The 16,176-nt window shown below is 33.6% G+C and overlaps 2 protein-coding genes across 5 annotated transcripts; both read left to right on the plus strand.

The window, feature by feature from the left end:
- The first annotated feature begins 2,355 nt into the window (after nt 1-2,355).
- LOC110673794 (uncharacterized) lies at nt 2,356-10,001 on the plus strand. 2 transcript variants are annotated; one of them, XM_021836995.2, is made up of 9 exons: nt 2,364-3,158; nt 5,647-5,853; nt 5,976-6,245; nt 6,819-6,885; nt 6,964-7,155; nt 7,300-7,391; nt 8,521-8,703; nt 8,791-8,927; nt 9,284-10,001. In XM_021836995.2, the coding sequence occupies exons 1-9, from the start codon at nt 2,667-2,669 to the stop codon at nt 9,468-9,470; spliced, it is 1,827 nt and encodes a 608-aa protein (XP_021692687.2). In that variant the 5' UTR covers nt 2,364-2,666; the 3' UTR covers nt 9,471-10,001. The 2 variants fall into 2 exon arrangements, 1 of the variants encoding a protein (XP_021692687.2); XR_009150114.1 differs by lacking the exon at nt 9,284-10,001 and having other exon boundaries at nt 2,356-3,158; nt 7,300-7,395.
- An 812-nt stretch (nt 10,002-10,813) lies between these two features.
- LOC131181573 (WEB family protein At5g16730, chloroplastic) lies at nt 10,814-14,598 on the plus strand. Of its 3 annotated transcripts, none has more exons than XM_058150301.1 (3): nt 10,814-11,945; nt 12,043-12,154; nt 12,270-14,598. In XM_058150301.1, exon 3 carries the CDS (start codon nt 12,294-12,296, stop codon nt 14,340-14,342), a length of 2,049 nt encoding a protein of 682 aa, XP_058006284.1. In that variant the 5' UTR covers nt 10,814-11,945; nt 12,043-12,154; nt 12,270-12,293; the 3' UTR covers nt 14,343-14,598. The 3 variants fall into 3 exon arrangements, with proteins under 3 accessions (XP_058006284.1, XP_058006282.1, XP_058006283.1); XM_058150299.1 differs by having other exon boundaries at nt 10,815-11,945; nt 12,240-14,597; XM_058150300.1 differs by having other exon boundaries at nt 10,815-11,945; nt 12,043-14,597.
- Nucleotides 14,599-16,176: the final 1,578 nt, after the last annotated feature.

The following is a 16,176-nucleotide window of genomic DNA, read 5'->3' on the forward strand; positions in this document are numbered from 1 at the left end:
TGGTTTAAAACCGAACTGAACCAATATATATCGGTTTGGTTCAGTTTGATTCCCTCTTAATCATTGATTTGGTTCAGTTTTCAAAATTTTTTATTTTTGATTTTTTATTTTATCGATTCGGTTTGGTTCAGAATCGAATCGACCATTTACACACCCCTAATCTTTGGATTCATATAAATTATCCATATTTACCACCTTTTTTTTGGTCCCATTCCAGAAAGTTTTTATAATTAAGGTTTTTGTAATTAATGGAGGTATAATCAACTAGATGATTCATCATAAAATTGAACAACTTTAGTCCTTATTCGGTAATGTTAATTATTCTAATAGCTATTGGCTATTTTAATAGCCGTTAACTATTTTAATAGTCATCAGTTATTTTACTAGTTATTAACCAGTGAATATCATTTATTTATATAGTGATTTAACACATAAGTATTCAATAAAAATAATTATTAAATTGACTATTAAATATAAAAATAGTAGTATTATTTTATTAATTTTAGTAAAAACGCTCTCTCAATCTTCAAAAGTTGGGAGAATGACTTTTCATAAATCACTCTTTTAACTTCTATGCATTAGTATAAATATTATGACACTAAACATTATAAATAAAAGATGTAGTATTTTAACTATTCAAAACATTAAGTGCTAACTTAAAAACTATTGTCAAAGTAGATGAGAAAATTCAAATTTGAAAATTTTTCACTCACTTCATTTTTAAGGTGTAAAAAACATTAATAAGATACTTGGATTGGCAAATTTATAAATATTATTATAATTTTTAGATATAAGAAAGACAAGAAACTTTTATTGAGTTGGCTAAGATTTAATTAAATCACAGCCAATAAAATTGACAAAGATGCAACATGTAATAAACATCATAAACAGTTGTTTTATTATAAAAAATAAATAATGCATACAGTTCCAGATAAAATGATTGATCACAACAAGACAATTATATAATGAGACACCAATAATTAAGTTTATCTTGCTATTTTTTCTTTTCAATCTAAATCAATATAGGCTTAGTCATCCAGATCTTCTATAATACATGGATAATATAAAACCCTAATAATTATTGATTAGCCTATTTAAGCAAGTGATTTGCTCTCACATTATTAATCAAATGTCAAATTATGAAGTTAGACTATTAAAATATAATTTTCTTTTATATACCCTTTAAATTCTTTGTGAATGACATGCTTTTTTTAACTTTAATTAAATTAAATATAAAAAATTATGAAGCACAAAATTATTTTGTGATATCATTGCAAAACTATTTTTTAAAAAAAAAATCTATCCTCTGCAGATAACATAAACAGTTAATATAATATTACAATTAAATATTTTTATGAAAAAAATATTTTTAAAAAATATTTTTTATATATAAATTATTTTTTATGAAATAAATAATATTTAAATATTAAATACATATGATCAAGCACATCATACAAAATTATTATCAGTAGACTTTATCTGTACATAAATACATGCGAGTTGATGAGTTGGCTCGGTGTTGGCAAATACATATAGAATAGAAAGGATATATCTGGCAGCTCATGTGTGAGGATTTGGATTTGGATTTGTTTCATTGGAGAGATGGGTGGAAGTGGGCGGGCAGAGAAATTCTTTAGGATCATGATTGTGATGCATATTTGCCACATATATGGTATATGGGAATTTTATAGAAAATGCTAATTTGTCTTCTGCAAGAAACATTCCTTTCAGTTTCAGGTCAAGCCACAGCCACTAGCTAGCAATGGCTGCATCACCACATTCCCCTGTTGTGGTTTTCTCAATCCAATTTATACCCTCACATCAATTGCTCTTGCAATGTCTACCACAAGCTTGTTTTTCATTCTTCCATAATTTTCCTACAGCCCCATTTTGTCACAATCTCAGATACATATTCATCATCTATGTTTTTCTTTTAAAAATTATGGTTGAATTTCATGATATATTTAAACAATTGAAAAGTAAATTCAATTATCATTCAACTATACGACTCCTATGATTAATACTATAATATAAATAAGATCAGAGTTCAAATCTGTAGACTGTTAGAAGGATTTTATCTAAAAACCAACAGCCAAGAGCATTGGATTCCCCATAGAAGTCAAGAAGTTTGATCTGTGTGCAGCAACTGCCACGTCTACACAAGGGATAGTAGGACTATTACTATAGGATCATCCTATAATTTCAAGAAGATCAGGGGTATAAACAAATAAAATCGGAATGTAAGGGCATCAAAGCAAAAACAAAAAGCTCTCAAGTCCTTGCTGCCTCGTTGGCGAGTGGCGACAGTCTTTTCTCGTCTTCAGAATGCCGGTGTCAGTCGCCCAAACGGCTAGCTCAAAAGCTTCACTTTTCTCACTCGCTCCATCTCTATCTCTACACGCCGCCACTGTAATTCAGTGAAGTCACTGAAATTAATAATTAAAAAAAATCGAAAAAAGCAAAAAAAATTACTAAAACTGCAAAAAATAAAGCCAAGAAGCAAAGTGTATATATCAAGCTGACACCATACACCCACAGCTCCCATCCAAAAAAAAAAAAAAAAAAGAGGAGCGAAGTATATTTTCTCTCTCTAGAGTTCTGCACGTTTCCCGATGATAACCACCAACCACTTCCGGTAGTGACGCCACCTGCCACTTCCGCTGTTTATGGCCGCCCAGAGCGACGTCGTTTCGCTGACCTTTAAAGCTCTGGTGGAGAGCGCGGACCGGAAGTTCGCTAGGGTCCGTGACCTCCCGGCTTACGGACGTGCTCAAAACCACTACTTCCAGAAGGTTTTCAAGGCTTACATGCGACTATGGAAGTACCAGCAAGAGAACAGGTCGAAGCTGGTTGAGGCCGGTCTCAACCGATGGGAAATAGGTGAGATCGCTAGCCGGATCGGCCAGCTTTACTTTAACCAGTACATGAGGACGAGTGATGCGAGGTTCTTGGTCGAAGCCTATGTGTTCTATGAGGCGATTTTGCATCGAAAGTACTTTGAAGGAGCTAAAGCTAAGGATATCGGTGTGAGATTTAAGGAGTTGAGGTTTTATGCTCGGTTTTTGCTCGTTTCCTTGATTTTGAACCGGACCGAGATGGTTCAATTTCTTGTCGACAGGTTTAGAGCTCTTGTTGATGATAGCAAGTCAAATTTCCGGGTACTTTTAATTTTTTAATTATTTTTTAAAAATCATTTTGCGCTGAAAATGTGTTTGTTTATTTGGTGCTTTTTTGGCTGCAATCATTTGTCTCTTCAGGCCTTGCTCTGTTTTTGGTGGTCCATTAGTTTTTCCTTTTTCGAAGTGCTGGGTAGTGTCTGAGAGACTAAAAATTGAATATTTCGGCACTGGAGTTCTATTTTTAGATTTATGTGGTAACCTTTTGTTTTAGCTCGTAGATTTTAGTGAGACTGAAACATGACATGAGGGAATTTGTGGAATTGGAGATGGTGAAAGTTCTTTTGGTCAGACTTAGCTCTTTTGTTGATGACGGCAAGGCCGGGTTTCAGTTATGCTTTGCTTAATTAGCAATCAGTGTGCCGTCTTTGTGGAATTTGTGAAAGTGGACTAACTTTGAGGCTTATTTGCAGAATTGGTGTTTTGAGTGGGATTGAGTGGAATCAGGTATTTGTTTGGTTTTTAGAAGGAAAAATGTGAAATTTATTTTGCCGTTCTACTTATGAGGAAATTTAGTTCAAATTTGATAAAAATTAGTTTCCCACGTTTCTTTGGTTGACCTGGAAATTAAAACCATGGAACAGATAATTATTTAACTTTTGCTAATAAGAGAGTTCAGTTCTTCCTATAAAAAAAACTAGGTTTGTATGTTTCTTTGTTTTCTTGGAAGATTAAAGCCATAAACCGGACAACTATTTTGCTTTTCTACAAGCGGAGCCTTAACCTAAGGAGATTTAAATATTTTTCACTTCTAGGAGATGGAAGGGCATACCTAGATTTCTTCCTTTGTTTATTATTATTATTATTATTATTATTATTATTATTATTATTAAGTTTTCGATTGTTTGCTGAATGAAGATGGTGCTATGTTATGGGAACCCATCTTATTTATATCCATTAGGTAGGAGTCATGGGACCTGCAAAATGTCGCATTTAGTTTTATGCAATTCAAGCAAAGTTGATTTATCAGACTATCTATGGCTTTCGTTGTCCATTTACAAACATGCAATTTTGAAGGACGGATACATGTGATTCAACTAGGTTGCTGAATTAATACTGTTCTAAATGAAAATGTTCTGTCTCTATGAATGACAAGGGGCAATTTGTAGAACCAACTTACATGGTATCTTAATATTCATCAAAGGTTGCTGAGGCCTGGCAACTTGTTTGGGGATTCTTTTGGTGGAAACTGAGAATTGGATTGGTGAGTGGTCTCAAAACTGCAAATTATTTCCATAGACCCAAGGAAGACATGCCCTATTTTTAAAATGTTATTGGTGATGCAATTTATATAGCTGATCTGTTCTCTGGCTTTTAGGTTTTTCGTGTGAATAGAGGAGCTAATAGAGTTGTCCATGTGCTAACAGTAATAGAAAGAACTTTGCACATGTGTGAGGTATAGATGTTTCAGGCTATCAAGTCCTTCATTGCTTGGGATGTAATTATTACTTTGTTTCTTAACGAAGTTAAAATTTTCCATTAAGAAAAAAAAAGGACCCTGTTACAGTTATCTGGATTGCTGGGCAACTGGCTGCCCATGTGGGTTTTTAGTTCCATTTTTCAGAGGGAAAGAGAGGAAAGGAAGCAGAAGATAAGGGGAAAAAGTAGTCTCAGTTTGAAAGTTTTTGTGGCACTAATATCAATATGATGATTCGTTGTGAGTTCAAACAAACTGGCATGTGTGAGTGATAGAAAAGTACAACTCTTTAAATTAAACTGCTTAAGATCATGCAAGGCCAAAAGTCAAAGTATATGGGTGTATGGATCATACAATGTGTTAACACACGAAATTCTGATTGTTTAAGTTAAAAGATATGAAGAAATGAAAGGCTCAAATAAGATATGGGCCTCTTCTTTCCCTAATTTTCCACCTCTTCTTTTACATATTTGTGGAGCATTAGCAAGATCATTAGAAATTCTAAGAATCATCAATATTACCTTATTTGGCCTAGTTCCCTTGCTATGACTCAAATGCCATAATTGATTGTGTCATTAATCGGATGGGGGAATTGATTTTATCTGTCAGGTCAGGATGGGTAAGACGAGGTGCAAAATTATACGAATTGGTCTCCATCCTATGAAAAAATACAGGAGTGCAGTTTGTTGACTGCATAATGTTTCTTCTTTTCTGCTTATTTATAAAGCAAATTTCCCTTCTTGTAACTTGGGCAATCTAAGCATTTTTAAGTGAAAATTTAGGGATGAGAATAGGGGAATTTCAAATTTATATGCAACAGAATTTTCAATTTACTAGAAATTGGCCACTGATGGTAAAATCTCCCCTTAATTACAGATGCTTGACAATGAATTTGGGGGCATTTCTTAAATTTGTCATTATTCTAAGCTAACTCTTAAGTTTACATATTTCCACATGTTTGTGCTTAAGTGCTCTTATGAGTAATTTACCGTGTGAATTTCAGCTGATACTTGCTAATGGCATGATATATTATTCTGGATTATATATTCTCAGGAAACAAACTTCAAAGAGTGGAAGCTAGTGGTGCAAGAAATTGTCCACTTTATGGAAGTCAATACTGCCTTTGCAAATGTCAGGACTTTGCGGTATTGTGTCTTGTTTGATTCTCATCCAACTTCTCGTCCATATGTGGCCCGTTTCCATGCAAGGAAGGTCCTAAAGTTTCAAGATGCAATCCTGACAGGCTATCACCGGAATGAGGTGAAAAGTTTTTAATGTTTGTATGATTCTATGTTGATTATCATCACTTGGAGTTCAATAATTAGGAATTCTCCATGCTAAAATAAGTATTTACAACCTGTTATGTATTTTGTAATTTTCAGATTAAATTTGCAGAAATTACTTTGGACACTTATAGAATGCTGCAATGTCTCGAATGGGAGCCAAGTGGGTCTTTCTACCAAAAGCATCCAGTTGAATCAGTCTACCAAAAGCATCCAGTCGAATCATACGAGAATGGCACTGTAACTGATCATTCTGGAGCTTCTGGACTAATAGATATAAACCTGGCTGCAGATTTCACTGATCCAACTTTACCGCGAAATCCTAGGAAAGCTATTCTTTATCGTCCTTCCGCGACACATTTGCTAGCAGTTAGTTTTGAAGCTCTTACTTGATTATGTTTGTTAAAGTTAACTTTCGTTGTATGGGACAGTTGCATTGGTATTTCTACCTTCATATTAAGTACTTATGCTACTACTCATATTTAGGTGGTTATTATCAATATTTCCTCGTAAACAGGCCTCTTTTGACATTGTAGTTGTTGGTGAAATAGTGAATGATTTCTGCCTCAATGCAAAATGTAGCTTACAGTCAATTTATGCAGTGGCATATTGTTGTCTATATAATATTCTGCCCAGTTCAACTTTATAAAGATCAGATATTATATTTTTCTTGTAAGTAGTGGTTTCTATCAATTTTAGTCCATGGTCCATTGTTTTGCCAGAAAAAGTAAAGAAATATCTGTGGATCAATTGGCAAAACCTTAATACAGGTTACATATAATGCATACAAAGAATATATAGGTTCTTTGAGATTCAGTAACTAGTGCTAATATTTAGTTATGATCATTTTAATATTTGTTACTTGTGCACTTTTTTCATGTCCCTTTTTGTTATGGATTTAGAATATTAAAGTTGATGTTTAACCATATCATTTGCTGGCAGGTTATGGCAACAATTTGTGAGGAGCTCCCTCCTGAAGGCATTATGCTAATATATATATCAGTCTCAGGTTAATTTTACCTTCATTTCACTCTAGAATTCAGCTGACCGTGCAAGTATTTATGACCAAAATAAATCCATTATGCAGGGAAGGCTGGCCAAAGTAATGTTTCTCAGGTGGAAAGCTCTGGAGGGTCATGGAAGTCTTCTAAAAACAAAGTTGTTTCTGGAACATCCAGTGAACAAAATAGTTATGCATCTGAATCTCATACTAATGGCAAGCGAGATTCAAGTGACTATCATGACAATTACCTATGGTTAGGTCCCAAAGGAACTGCTGGTAGGTGGCTTTATATTTTTTCCCCCCTTTCTAGTAGTTATCATTTCAAGTGTTACTTCCAAGTTAAAAGACAATTACTTTTCTATGTTTTCTGTTGTCTGTGCTATTGTTCCTCTGTTATGCATGTTGCTTTTGTATTTTCAGGTTCAAATACCCTTTATCCTGGTGATATAATTCCTTTTACTCGAAGACCACTTTTCTTGATTATTGATAGTGACAGCAGCCATGCATTCAAGGCAGGTTTGTCATAACTTGTGTATGACTTAGATATTTTAATTTGTTCTACTGCATTACATAGTTAACAAACCAAAACTTGCGGCCTTCTGAACAAGATTTTATTTCAGTATCAGTTAATGCCTCAAGTATTTGTTTTTTTATAGTTTACCTTAGATGTCTAAAGTTGTGCTTCCAACTGGTAACTTGAAAATTGTAGCATGATTTATATAAATTTGGTAAAAATAGAATTATTTAAAAAGTGGTACAGTTGTGAAACTATAATTAGTTTTAACCTACACCTGATGATAGTCATATCATTATAGTACCTGTGCATTAATATGAAATAGGAAGCTACCATTTGCAAGGCTTAGGTGGATATGTGTAACTGATACAAAATAGCATCTAGTACTGATTGGATATAAAAATTTCACTTAAGCAAGTTATCATAGAAGATTGTACATTGGCCATGAATAAGTAGATTGTTATGCCAGCTGGTAAAGCCAGTATGCACTAGTAGTAAGATGCTTTTTGGGGAGGAAAATAATATTTTATATGTTATCATTTGTCAACTTCCAGAGTATCATTTTTAAAAATAAAAAGAAGAGGGATTTGGATTTTTTTATAGGCTTATTTAATGTATGAAATATAAATGATTACTTAAATATATTTTAAATTTGTATAAAATATTAAATGGGTTTGGGTGGGTTTGGGTAATGTTAATCGGATTTGGGTAGGCTAAAAGTAGTAAGGGATGAATTTTAATTAGGTTTAGAACAAGTTCAGGCAGTAAAATTGTCAAATGGGTATAGGAACAGGAGGGTCAAATTTGCGGATACCCTACTCATTGCCATTCTTATTAGGAAAGTGTTATGTTTGGGAGTTGGTGGATTCATTCGTTTATTTACCGAGTTGGGGAGAAATGGATTGGGCCCCCATTGTATGCATGTATTTAAATTTGATGCCTTTCTGCAAAAAGAAGGTAAAAATTTCTTCTTTTCCATTTGGAAAAGGAATATGTTACATAAAATCCTGTAGAACTTAATTGTCTTCAGGTGTATCAATATTTCCAGATTTTCTGTATTTCTTCTCATGCCGTCCCAAGTTTTTGATTACTTGTCAGCTTACATGTGAATTCTGGATGATTCTCAGGTCTTGCATGGTGCAGAAAGGGGAGAGCCATCTGCATTGCTACTTTCACCTTTGAAGCCAACATTCAAGAACGTAGCTGGTGTTGATACAACACATAATGGAAGTCAGTTTACCTTTTTTTTAACTGCTCCTTTGCAAGCTTTTTACCAGATGGTTGGTCTCTCATCTGTCAGTACTGATACAGTAAGTTGATTGCATAAGGTATTCAATTGGTGTGATAATCATATTGTTCCTACTTGGTCTTTTTGGCTAAGTGGACTCTGGTTTTAGGATGTTTACAATGATGCTGAGGAGATGCTATCCAATGCATTCTCCGAGTGGGAGGTGGTTCTATGTACGTCAAATAGCCTAGATCTGGTTTGGGCTCAAGTTTTATCTGACCCATTTCTGCGGCGGCTTATTCTCAGGTGTACATTCCTCTCCCTCTCTCTCTCATATCAGTATTGACAATAACAACTAAGCCTTAATTCCAAACTAGTTAGGGTTAATTATATGGATTTTTTTTGCCATTCATCTCTATTTGAGACCAATTTTATATCAATATAAAAAAATCGTAAATCTTTTGATACTGATTCCCTTCTTGTCATTTTAGTTAGGTTGATTATATGGATCATTTTTCGCCATTCATCTCTGTTTGATACTAATACTGTATCAATGTTCAAAAATCATAAATCTTTTGATACTAGTTCCCTCCACGTCATTTTAGTTTTGAATATTATTAAATTTTAGCTGACTGAGTTATGTTCATGGAATGTGTCCCCAGATTTATATTCTGCCGTTCTGTTCTATCTACCTTCTGCCCTCCAAGGGACAATGAGCAATATCTGCCTGTTTGCCTGCCCCATCTTCCCAGTTCTGTGTCTCCGAGCTCTGAAGTTGTGCGTTTGGCAGTCCTTCGACTTTCAAATCACCTGAATGTTTCCGATTATTTTCACTTTGATGACAATTAGGATCCCAAGCTGTTGAAAAAAAATTAGAGGGATAAAATTGCAGGCCCTAGGCACTCAAATTCCATTCATTTGATGAGAAAAACTACTTCTGAATTTGACAAGTTGGCTTTTAAGGGAACTTAAGCGGAATATAACTGGTGATGCAACTGAAGTTGGCAAAATAGAGAATGTCTGGACGAGCATGGTTGCTTCTGCATGTTTTATCGCCTGTGTACAAACTCGCCAAATTTTCAGACTGCTGGTGAATCATATGCTGGTTTGCTGTTATGTTGCTGGATGCTCAACGATTTGCAGGTGTGTAAGTATTGTTTAATTCTTTAGGGGCTGATTGGTGTAATAATCTAATTTTTGTTTTAAGCAGTACTAGTCTTTTTTTTTTTTTTGTAAAAGAAAATCAGGTAGTCAAAGTGTTTTTTCCGTCTTACAGTTGTTTCATATTATTCTTGAGGAGCTACTTAAGGGGCAGATGTAATTAAATCGAGTACTAGTTACAGGTTGGATTCTGCTTAATGCTCCTATATTTGGTCTTTATTGTTTTGTCTCTTCTGCCATCTCATTTTTAAAAAATATAATAAATTATATATATATATATATATATTAATTATAATTGAGGCATGTGCTTTTATGGATTTGGACATACCTGTTTGTTTTGTTTGGATAATAGCATGTTAAAAGTGATTTTTTTAGCATAAATTGAAGGTGAATGATATTATAAATTAAAAATTAAATTATTAGAAATAACCTCTAAAACTATTGGTATAATTTACCCGTTTTCCTGAGAAAATATTGTCCTTAGAGAAAGTGAACGAGGTTCTCATATTATTGATGAAGCCATGTAGGAGGCATTTTAGCTGGGAAAAATCTCCTAAATAATAGATTCTATTAAGCTTAACCGTTCGTAAGGCCAATTCTTTGTGCGATTATAGTCGATTTTTTTTTTCTTGTCAATTTTAGTCTAAATTTCAGGGTTTGTGTTAATTATGCTCTATGGTCAAAATTAAAATGGGGGCTACTAATTTAATTGTTAAAAATATTATTATTTTTATGAATTTGTTGATGTGAGTTAAACTCGAATAATAAAAATATATATTTTTTTTCTTTTTCCTTATTTTTTAAAAAAATGTATTTGTCAAATATATTTATAAAAATAAATAAATTTTTTTACTTTTTAAAAAATTAAAAATTCATGTAAAAATTTTAATAGTAATGATAATAATAATTTTAGCACATATAGTTAATAATTAATGTATAAGTGGATGTGTGTGTGTGTATTATTAGGTGATAATAGGCGGAGAGAGAGGGGACAGAGACAGGAGATAGTAGAAGGGAGGAGGAAAGAGAAAGTAATGTCGAGTGGAGGGAGAGAGAGATGATGGAAGATGGTGGGTGAAGGAATGGGTGAGAAAGGGACGGTTGGTGGGAGGAGAGAGATAGGTGAGTGGAGGAAGAGAAAGAAAGTCGATGAATGGAAGAACAGTGAGCGTGGAAGTGGATAAGAATGGAGAGAGGAAAATTTTAATTTTTATTATACTAAGTAAACAAATATTAATTATTAATAAAATTATTTTAAAATTAATCAGCTAATTATAATTTATACAAATTTTTAAAATGGATTAAAATTGATAAAATTCATAAAGGTTTAATTTTTTTTATCATTTAAATTTAAATCAAGTTAATAAATCATATAAAATAATTATATTTTTATTACATTAGACACAATCACGTTAGCACACCCAATTTAATTTTAATCATGGGTTATAATTAACACAAATATTTAAAATTAAAATAAAATTAACAGAAAAAAAGAGAATTTACTATAATTTACAAAATGCATAAAAAATAGAGTTTTTAACAGCTTGGCAGATTCTATTATTAGCCATTCTCGCCAATGCTGAACTGTACTGTAAGGTAAAAGAAAAGAAGAAAGATCATTCTCACTAATTCTGAACTGTTGGGAGAAAGAAAATTTATATCAAGACAGTTATGGCGGTTAATTAGACATTAGGAGAGTCTTCATTCTGCAAGGACCACGTCAACCATCAAATAAACAAGGAAAATAACAGGGCAATTGGGTCAACATTAGAAACTTTATATTATATTGTATCATGCAATGGTTCTGATTACTACTAAATAATCACATTTGCATTAATTTTCCAGCAGCCATAGGTTCGTCGGTGGAAAACCCGCCAACTTCGGTTATTCATATATAACTGAACTTAGCCCAACTTTCTCTCTCTATACCCCGCTTTTTTCTCTCTCTAGAATTTCTCCATGACAATCGCTATATTTTGAAATCCATTTATTGATTTTTCCAAATATATCAACTAACACATACCAAGAACGATTCAAAATTTTCCTTCTTTTTCTTGCATTTATCCTACTTTATTTTTCCTTGTAAGTTCCATGCATTTGCTTTCTCTCCTCTTCTGCTTCATATCTTTTTCATTCTTTCTCTGTTTAGCGAGATTTGGCCTGGTGGGTTACTTCTTTTTTTTGTTTCATTCTTTGGTTGCTTTGTTTCTCTTTATATGTATTTGGCGTTTCATTGGTGATTTTATATATGAGTTTTCAGATTTCGGTCTTTGGAGATTTCATAGAAGACTCCTTCATTGGTTGTATCCAAGTCCATCCCTGCATCAGAACATTTCAAAAGCTACGATCCAAGACTGGAAGAATTATCCAAGGTAACAATCTTCTTTTCTTTTTTTTTTCCCCTTCAATTGGTCCTCTTTTTTTAATCTTGAAGTTTTTGTTTACCTTACAAAATAGTACTGGTGGGGATTTGCTACTTGTGGTTAGAAACCAATCATTATAGATTCAAAGATGCAGCAGGATGCGAGGCAACTGGAGGAGGAGCTGATGAATATGAAAGAAAGATTGGCTGCAGCAGAAAGAGACAGAGTGAGATTCCGTGATGAGCTGAAAGAGATGAAAAATGCGGCTTATGAGGCCAATGGGAAGCTAACTGAAGCAATGTCCAATAGGAAGGTTGCTGATGTATTTTCAGAGCTAAATTCGGCAATGGAATCGTTATCAAAATCCAATGAAGAATTAAAAATCAAAGATAAAGCCATTGCTTCTTTGAAGGTTGAACTTGACAAGGCAAAGGAATTGGAAGCTAAAATGGCAGAGAAAGATGCCTTATTGCAGAAATTGAAAGACGAGATGGATAAAGTTCAATCCTCTGAGGCTCATGCATTGGATTTGTTGTCCAAAAGCAAAGAAAGAATTCAGGAACTGGAAACAGAATTAAAGAAAGGCAAGGACTCAGAGACGAAAATGTTAGATTCCTTGGCTGCACAAACAAAGCGTTTTGAGCTAACCAAGATGATGCTTGAAGAGTCGAAGCTCGAGGTCACTTCCCTCCATGATGAAGTAGAAAAAATGGCTTCACCTAAAAACGATGATGATAAATCTTCATTCCAAAAAGAATTAGAGAGTCTCAAGTCTGAACTTGGGCTTGCGAAAGAAAACCTAGCTCGAGCCCAGGAAGGTGAGAAACTTTCAGCAGCGAAAGCTGAAGGTTTGCTTAGGGAGATGGAATTGCTTAAAAACGAACTGAAGCAAGCAACTGAAGCAGAGGGGAACAACAAGAAGGCAATGGATGACTTAGCAATAGCACTGAAGGAAGTTGCAACAGAAGCCAACCAAAACAAGGAGAAGCTAATCAAAACTGAAGATGAGCTTGAGAGTTTGAAAAAGGAGTCGGAAGAATTGAAACAGAAGTTCAAGAGCACCGAGGAGAAGCATAAAATTGTATTGGATGAAGCAAGGAAAGAGGCTGATCTGTATAGAAACACAGCTGATAGGTTGAGATTAGAAGCGGAGGAGTCACTTCTAGCATGGAATGGGAAAGAGACTGGCTTTGTTGATTGTATCAAACAAGCTGAGGATGAAAAGACTCTGGCACTAGAAGAGAACAGTAAACTCCTAGAAGCACTTACAGCAGCTGAGAACTTGAACAAAACAGCTAAAGAAGAGAATCAGAAGCTGCGCGATATACTTAAACAGGCCTTAAATGAAGCTAATGTTGCGAAAGAAGCTGCAGGAATTGCTCAATCAGAAAATTCCCAACTCAAGGATTTGCTGGCTGAAAAGGATGATGCTTTGATCTTCATTACTCGAGAGAACGAAAACCTAAGGATAAATGAAGTTTCAGCCAATGAGAATATCAAAGAGTTGAAGAGACTGCTGGCTGAAGCTTCAGGAAAAGAATTTAAGCCTGAAGATAAGGAACAAGAACAAAAGCTGAAGTCACAGAATTCGATGGAGAAGGAGGTGGCCCATAAAGAAAGGAAACTGAGCAATGCCTTTAGCATTAATCTGAAGGATCTAATAATTCACCCTAAACACAAGGATATACATGAGGATCAGAAAATTTCTGAGAAGAACAATGAACATGACGAGGAGAACGAGGACTCTGAGAATGCTGACCCTCTTAAGGGATCAATATTTGATGTAGATTCACCTGTAGCAACAGCAGCAGCAGCTAATGATAAACACCACAACCATCACCACCATCACCATCATCGGAGAAAGTCCTCTACATTTGCGGATGAAGAAGCAATAAATGCTGAAGATTTAGAACATCTAGATGGGACTCATATTGATGATGTGGAGATTGAAAGAAACTCCAGGAAGAAGAAAGCATTGTTAAGAAGATTTGGAGATATTATAACAAGAAGAAAAGGTGTTCACAGAAGGGAATCATCACTGGGTGGTGAAAGTCACAAGAAAGAACCCTCATCAGCTGGTGGTGAAGCTCACAAGAAGGATCCCACATCTTCTGGTTCTGAAGGCCACAAAAAGGAGCCTTCACCGCTCGGTGTCAGTAGTGAATCTCTCAGAAGGGAAGCATCACTTGGTGAATAAACATATTTTCTATATAATTTCCAACAGCTTGTAGCTCTGATTCATTTGCATTTGATTAATTTTCTTTTCTTTTTTTTTTTTTAATTCTTTTAAACTATAGGGTAAAAATTTCAACAGTGTCTATAATGTGAATATGGTTCTCAATTCTCATTATCTTTGTTATAATGTTTCTTGGAAAAAAAATAAAATTAATCAGAGTGTGTATAAATTGAAAAAATTATATTTATGTATATTATCAATCGCAGTTAGCTCATTTGTGTTGCCATTGTCCGATGTATAAATAACAAAAAAATTTGCGTGCTTTTTAATCATAGTTATTTATTAGACTCATTTTAGGCACTAACTAAGTTAAGAGATTACAGTGATAAAAGTTAGGGATTTTTCTTCTTCAAACTCGTCTCATATGTTTATATCTTAAATTTATGATAAATTAAATTTACGCTCATGCTTGTATCTCTCATTTTATGGGGTTTTTACTTTCTTTTTCCATCGCCCTCGTATGTGGATGTCTTCTTTCTTTTTATGGGTATTTTTATATCTTCTAAATTTTTTTTTATCTGGACCTGATTTACTATAAACATAAATAATAGCACTAAGTTTAAATAATAATTTTTTGGATGGGATGGGATTAGATTTTTCTTATCGAGACTATATATTCAAGATATAAGATGTATGATGAATTCATATATTAAATAAATGGGTGTCATATATTATATTTTATATCTATAATGCATTGAGTTTAGACAAATTTTTTGAATGAAATTTTTCTTATCTAAACTTGGTTTATCATGGATTAAAGATATAAGATGTATGGTGGAATTCACTTATTAAATAATTATTTTAATGATAAAATAATTATTTTAAATAAAAAGATAAATTTATTAATTAAATAAAAATATAGATATTAATTAATATAATTTTTATAATAAATAGAATTGTTTGTGATTCTTATTCCTTTCTCACTTTGTTGGTACCGCATCGAATGAGGTGAAAGCACGCAAGGTGGGGAATAAAGCTAAGAGAGGAGGCAATACTTGTGGTGTAGCCAATTTGGTCTCCTATCCCTAATGCTTATGGAATATTGTGTTTAGATAAAGGATCCTCATTTTTTTTACATTTTTAGTTTCATAAATGTGCTCCAAATTTTTTAAAAAGAATTCAATTTACATACTCTCATAACCGATTGATAGAAATGATGTCCAAATACCATGCATTAATCTTAATCTTCAATTAATTGTCGACTTCTTTGTTTTTTTATTTTATAAAGTAAAAAATATATTATTTTTTAATAATTTTGATACATTATATACTACTATTAGTAATAAAATATATTATAAATAAGTAGTTAGATCAATCGCGTGAAAATAATTTCATATATACTTTACTTGCAAAGGTTAGTGATATAGTCTAAGTAAAAAGAAAAAAAAAAGGAATCCTATAGATCTAATCAACCGAGTTCAGTTTTTGAGTTATCATGGGTTTGAATCAACAAATTACTTAGAGACGATATCTAATAAGAAAAACTAACTGTACAAGTTTGAAATAAAATACACCTGTAACAACTCAAAAAAAAAAAAAGAATTGGGAGGTGACAGTGGCAAAGAATTGGGAGGTGACAGTGGCATGTAGCAGTGGGCTACACCCATTGTCAACTACTGCTGCTGCAGCAGTTTTAAAAAAAAAAATTGATTTTTCTCTCTCTGTCCCTCTCTTTCCACCACCACCACAACCACTCTCCCTTTCATCTCTCTCCCTCTCTCCCTTTTCTTGCTCCGGCGACCCCTTCCACCGGCTAGTGACACCCTAGGCGACACCAGCAATCACCAGCGACCTC

The sequence above is a fragment of the Hevea brasiliensis genome, chromosome 7, assembly GCF_030052815.1.
Source record: "Hevea brasiliensis isolate MT/VB/25A 57/8 chromosome 7, ASM3005281v1, whole genome shotgun sequence".
Taxonomy (NCBI): Eukaryota; Viridiplantae; Streptophyta; class Magnoliopsida; order Malpighiales; family Euphorbiaceae; genus Hevea; species Hevea brasiliensis.

Coding starts and splice junctions, on each gene's coding strand:
- LOC110673794 (XM_021836995.2), top strand. CDS start 2,667: ATGGCCGCCCAGAGCGACGTCGTTTCGCTGACCTTTAAAGCTCTGGTG. Junction 3,159..5,646: donor ATAGCAAGTCAAATTTCCGG/GTACTTTTAATT, acceptor ATATATTCTCAG/GAAACAAACTTCAAAGAGTG. Junction 7,156..7,299: donor AGGTCCCAAAGGAACTGCTG/GTAGGTGGCTTT, acceptor TTGTATTTTCAG/GTTCAAATACCCTTTATCCT.
- LOC131181573 (XM_058150301.1), top strand. CDS start 12,294: ATGCAGCAGGATGCGAGGCAACTGGAGGAGGAGCTGATGAATATGAAA.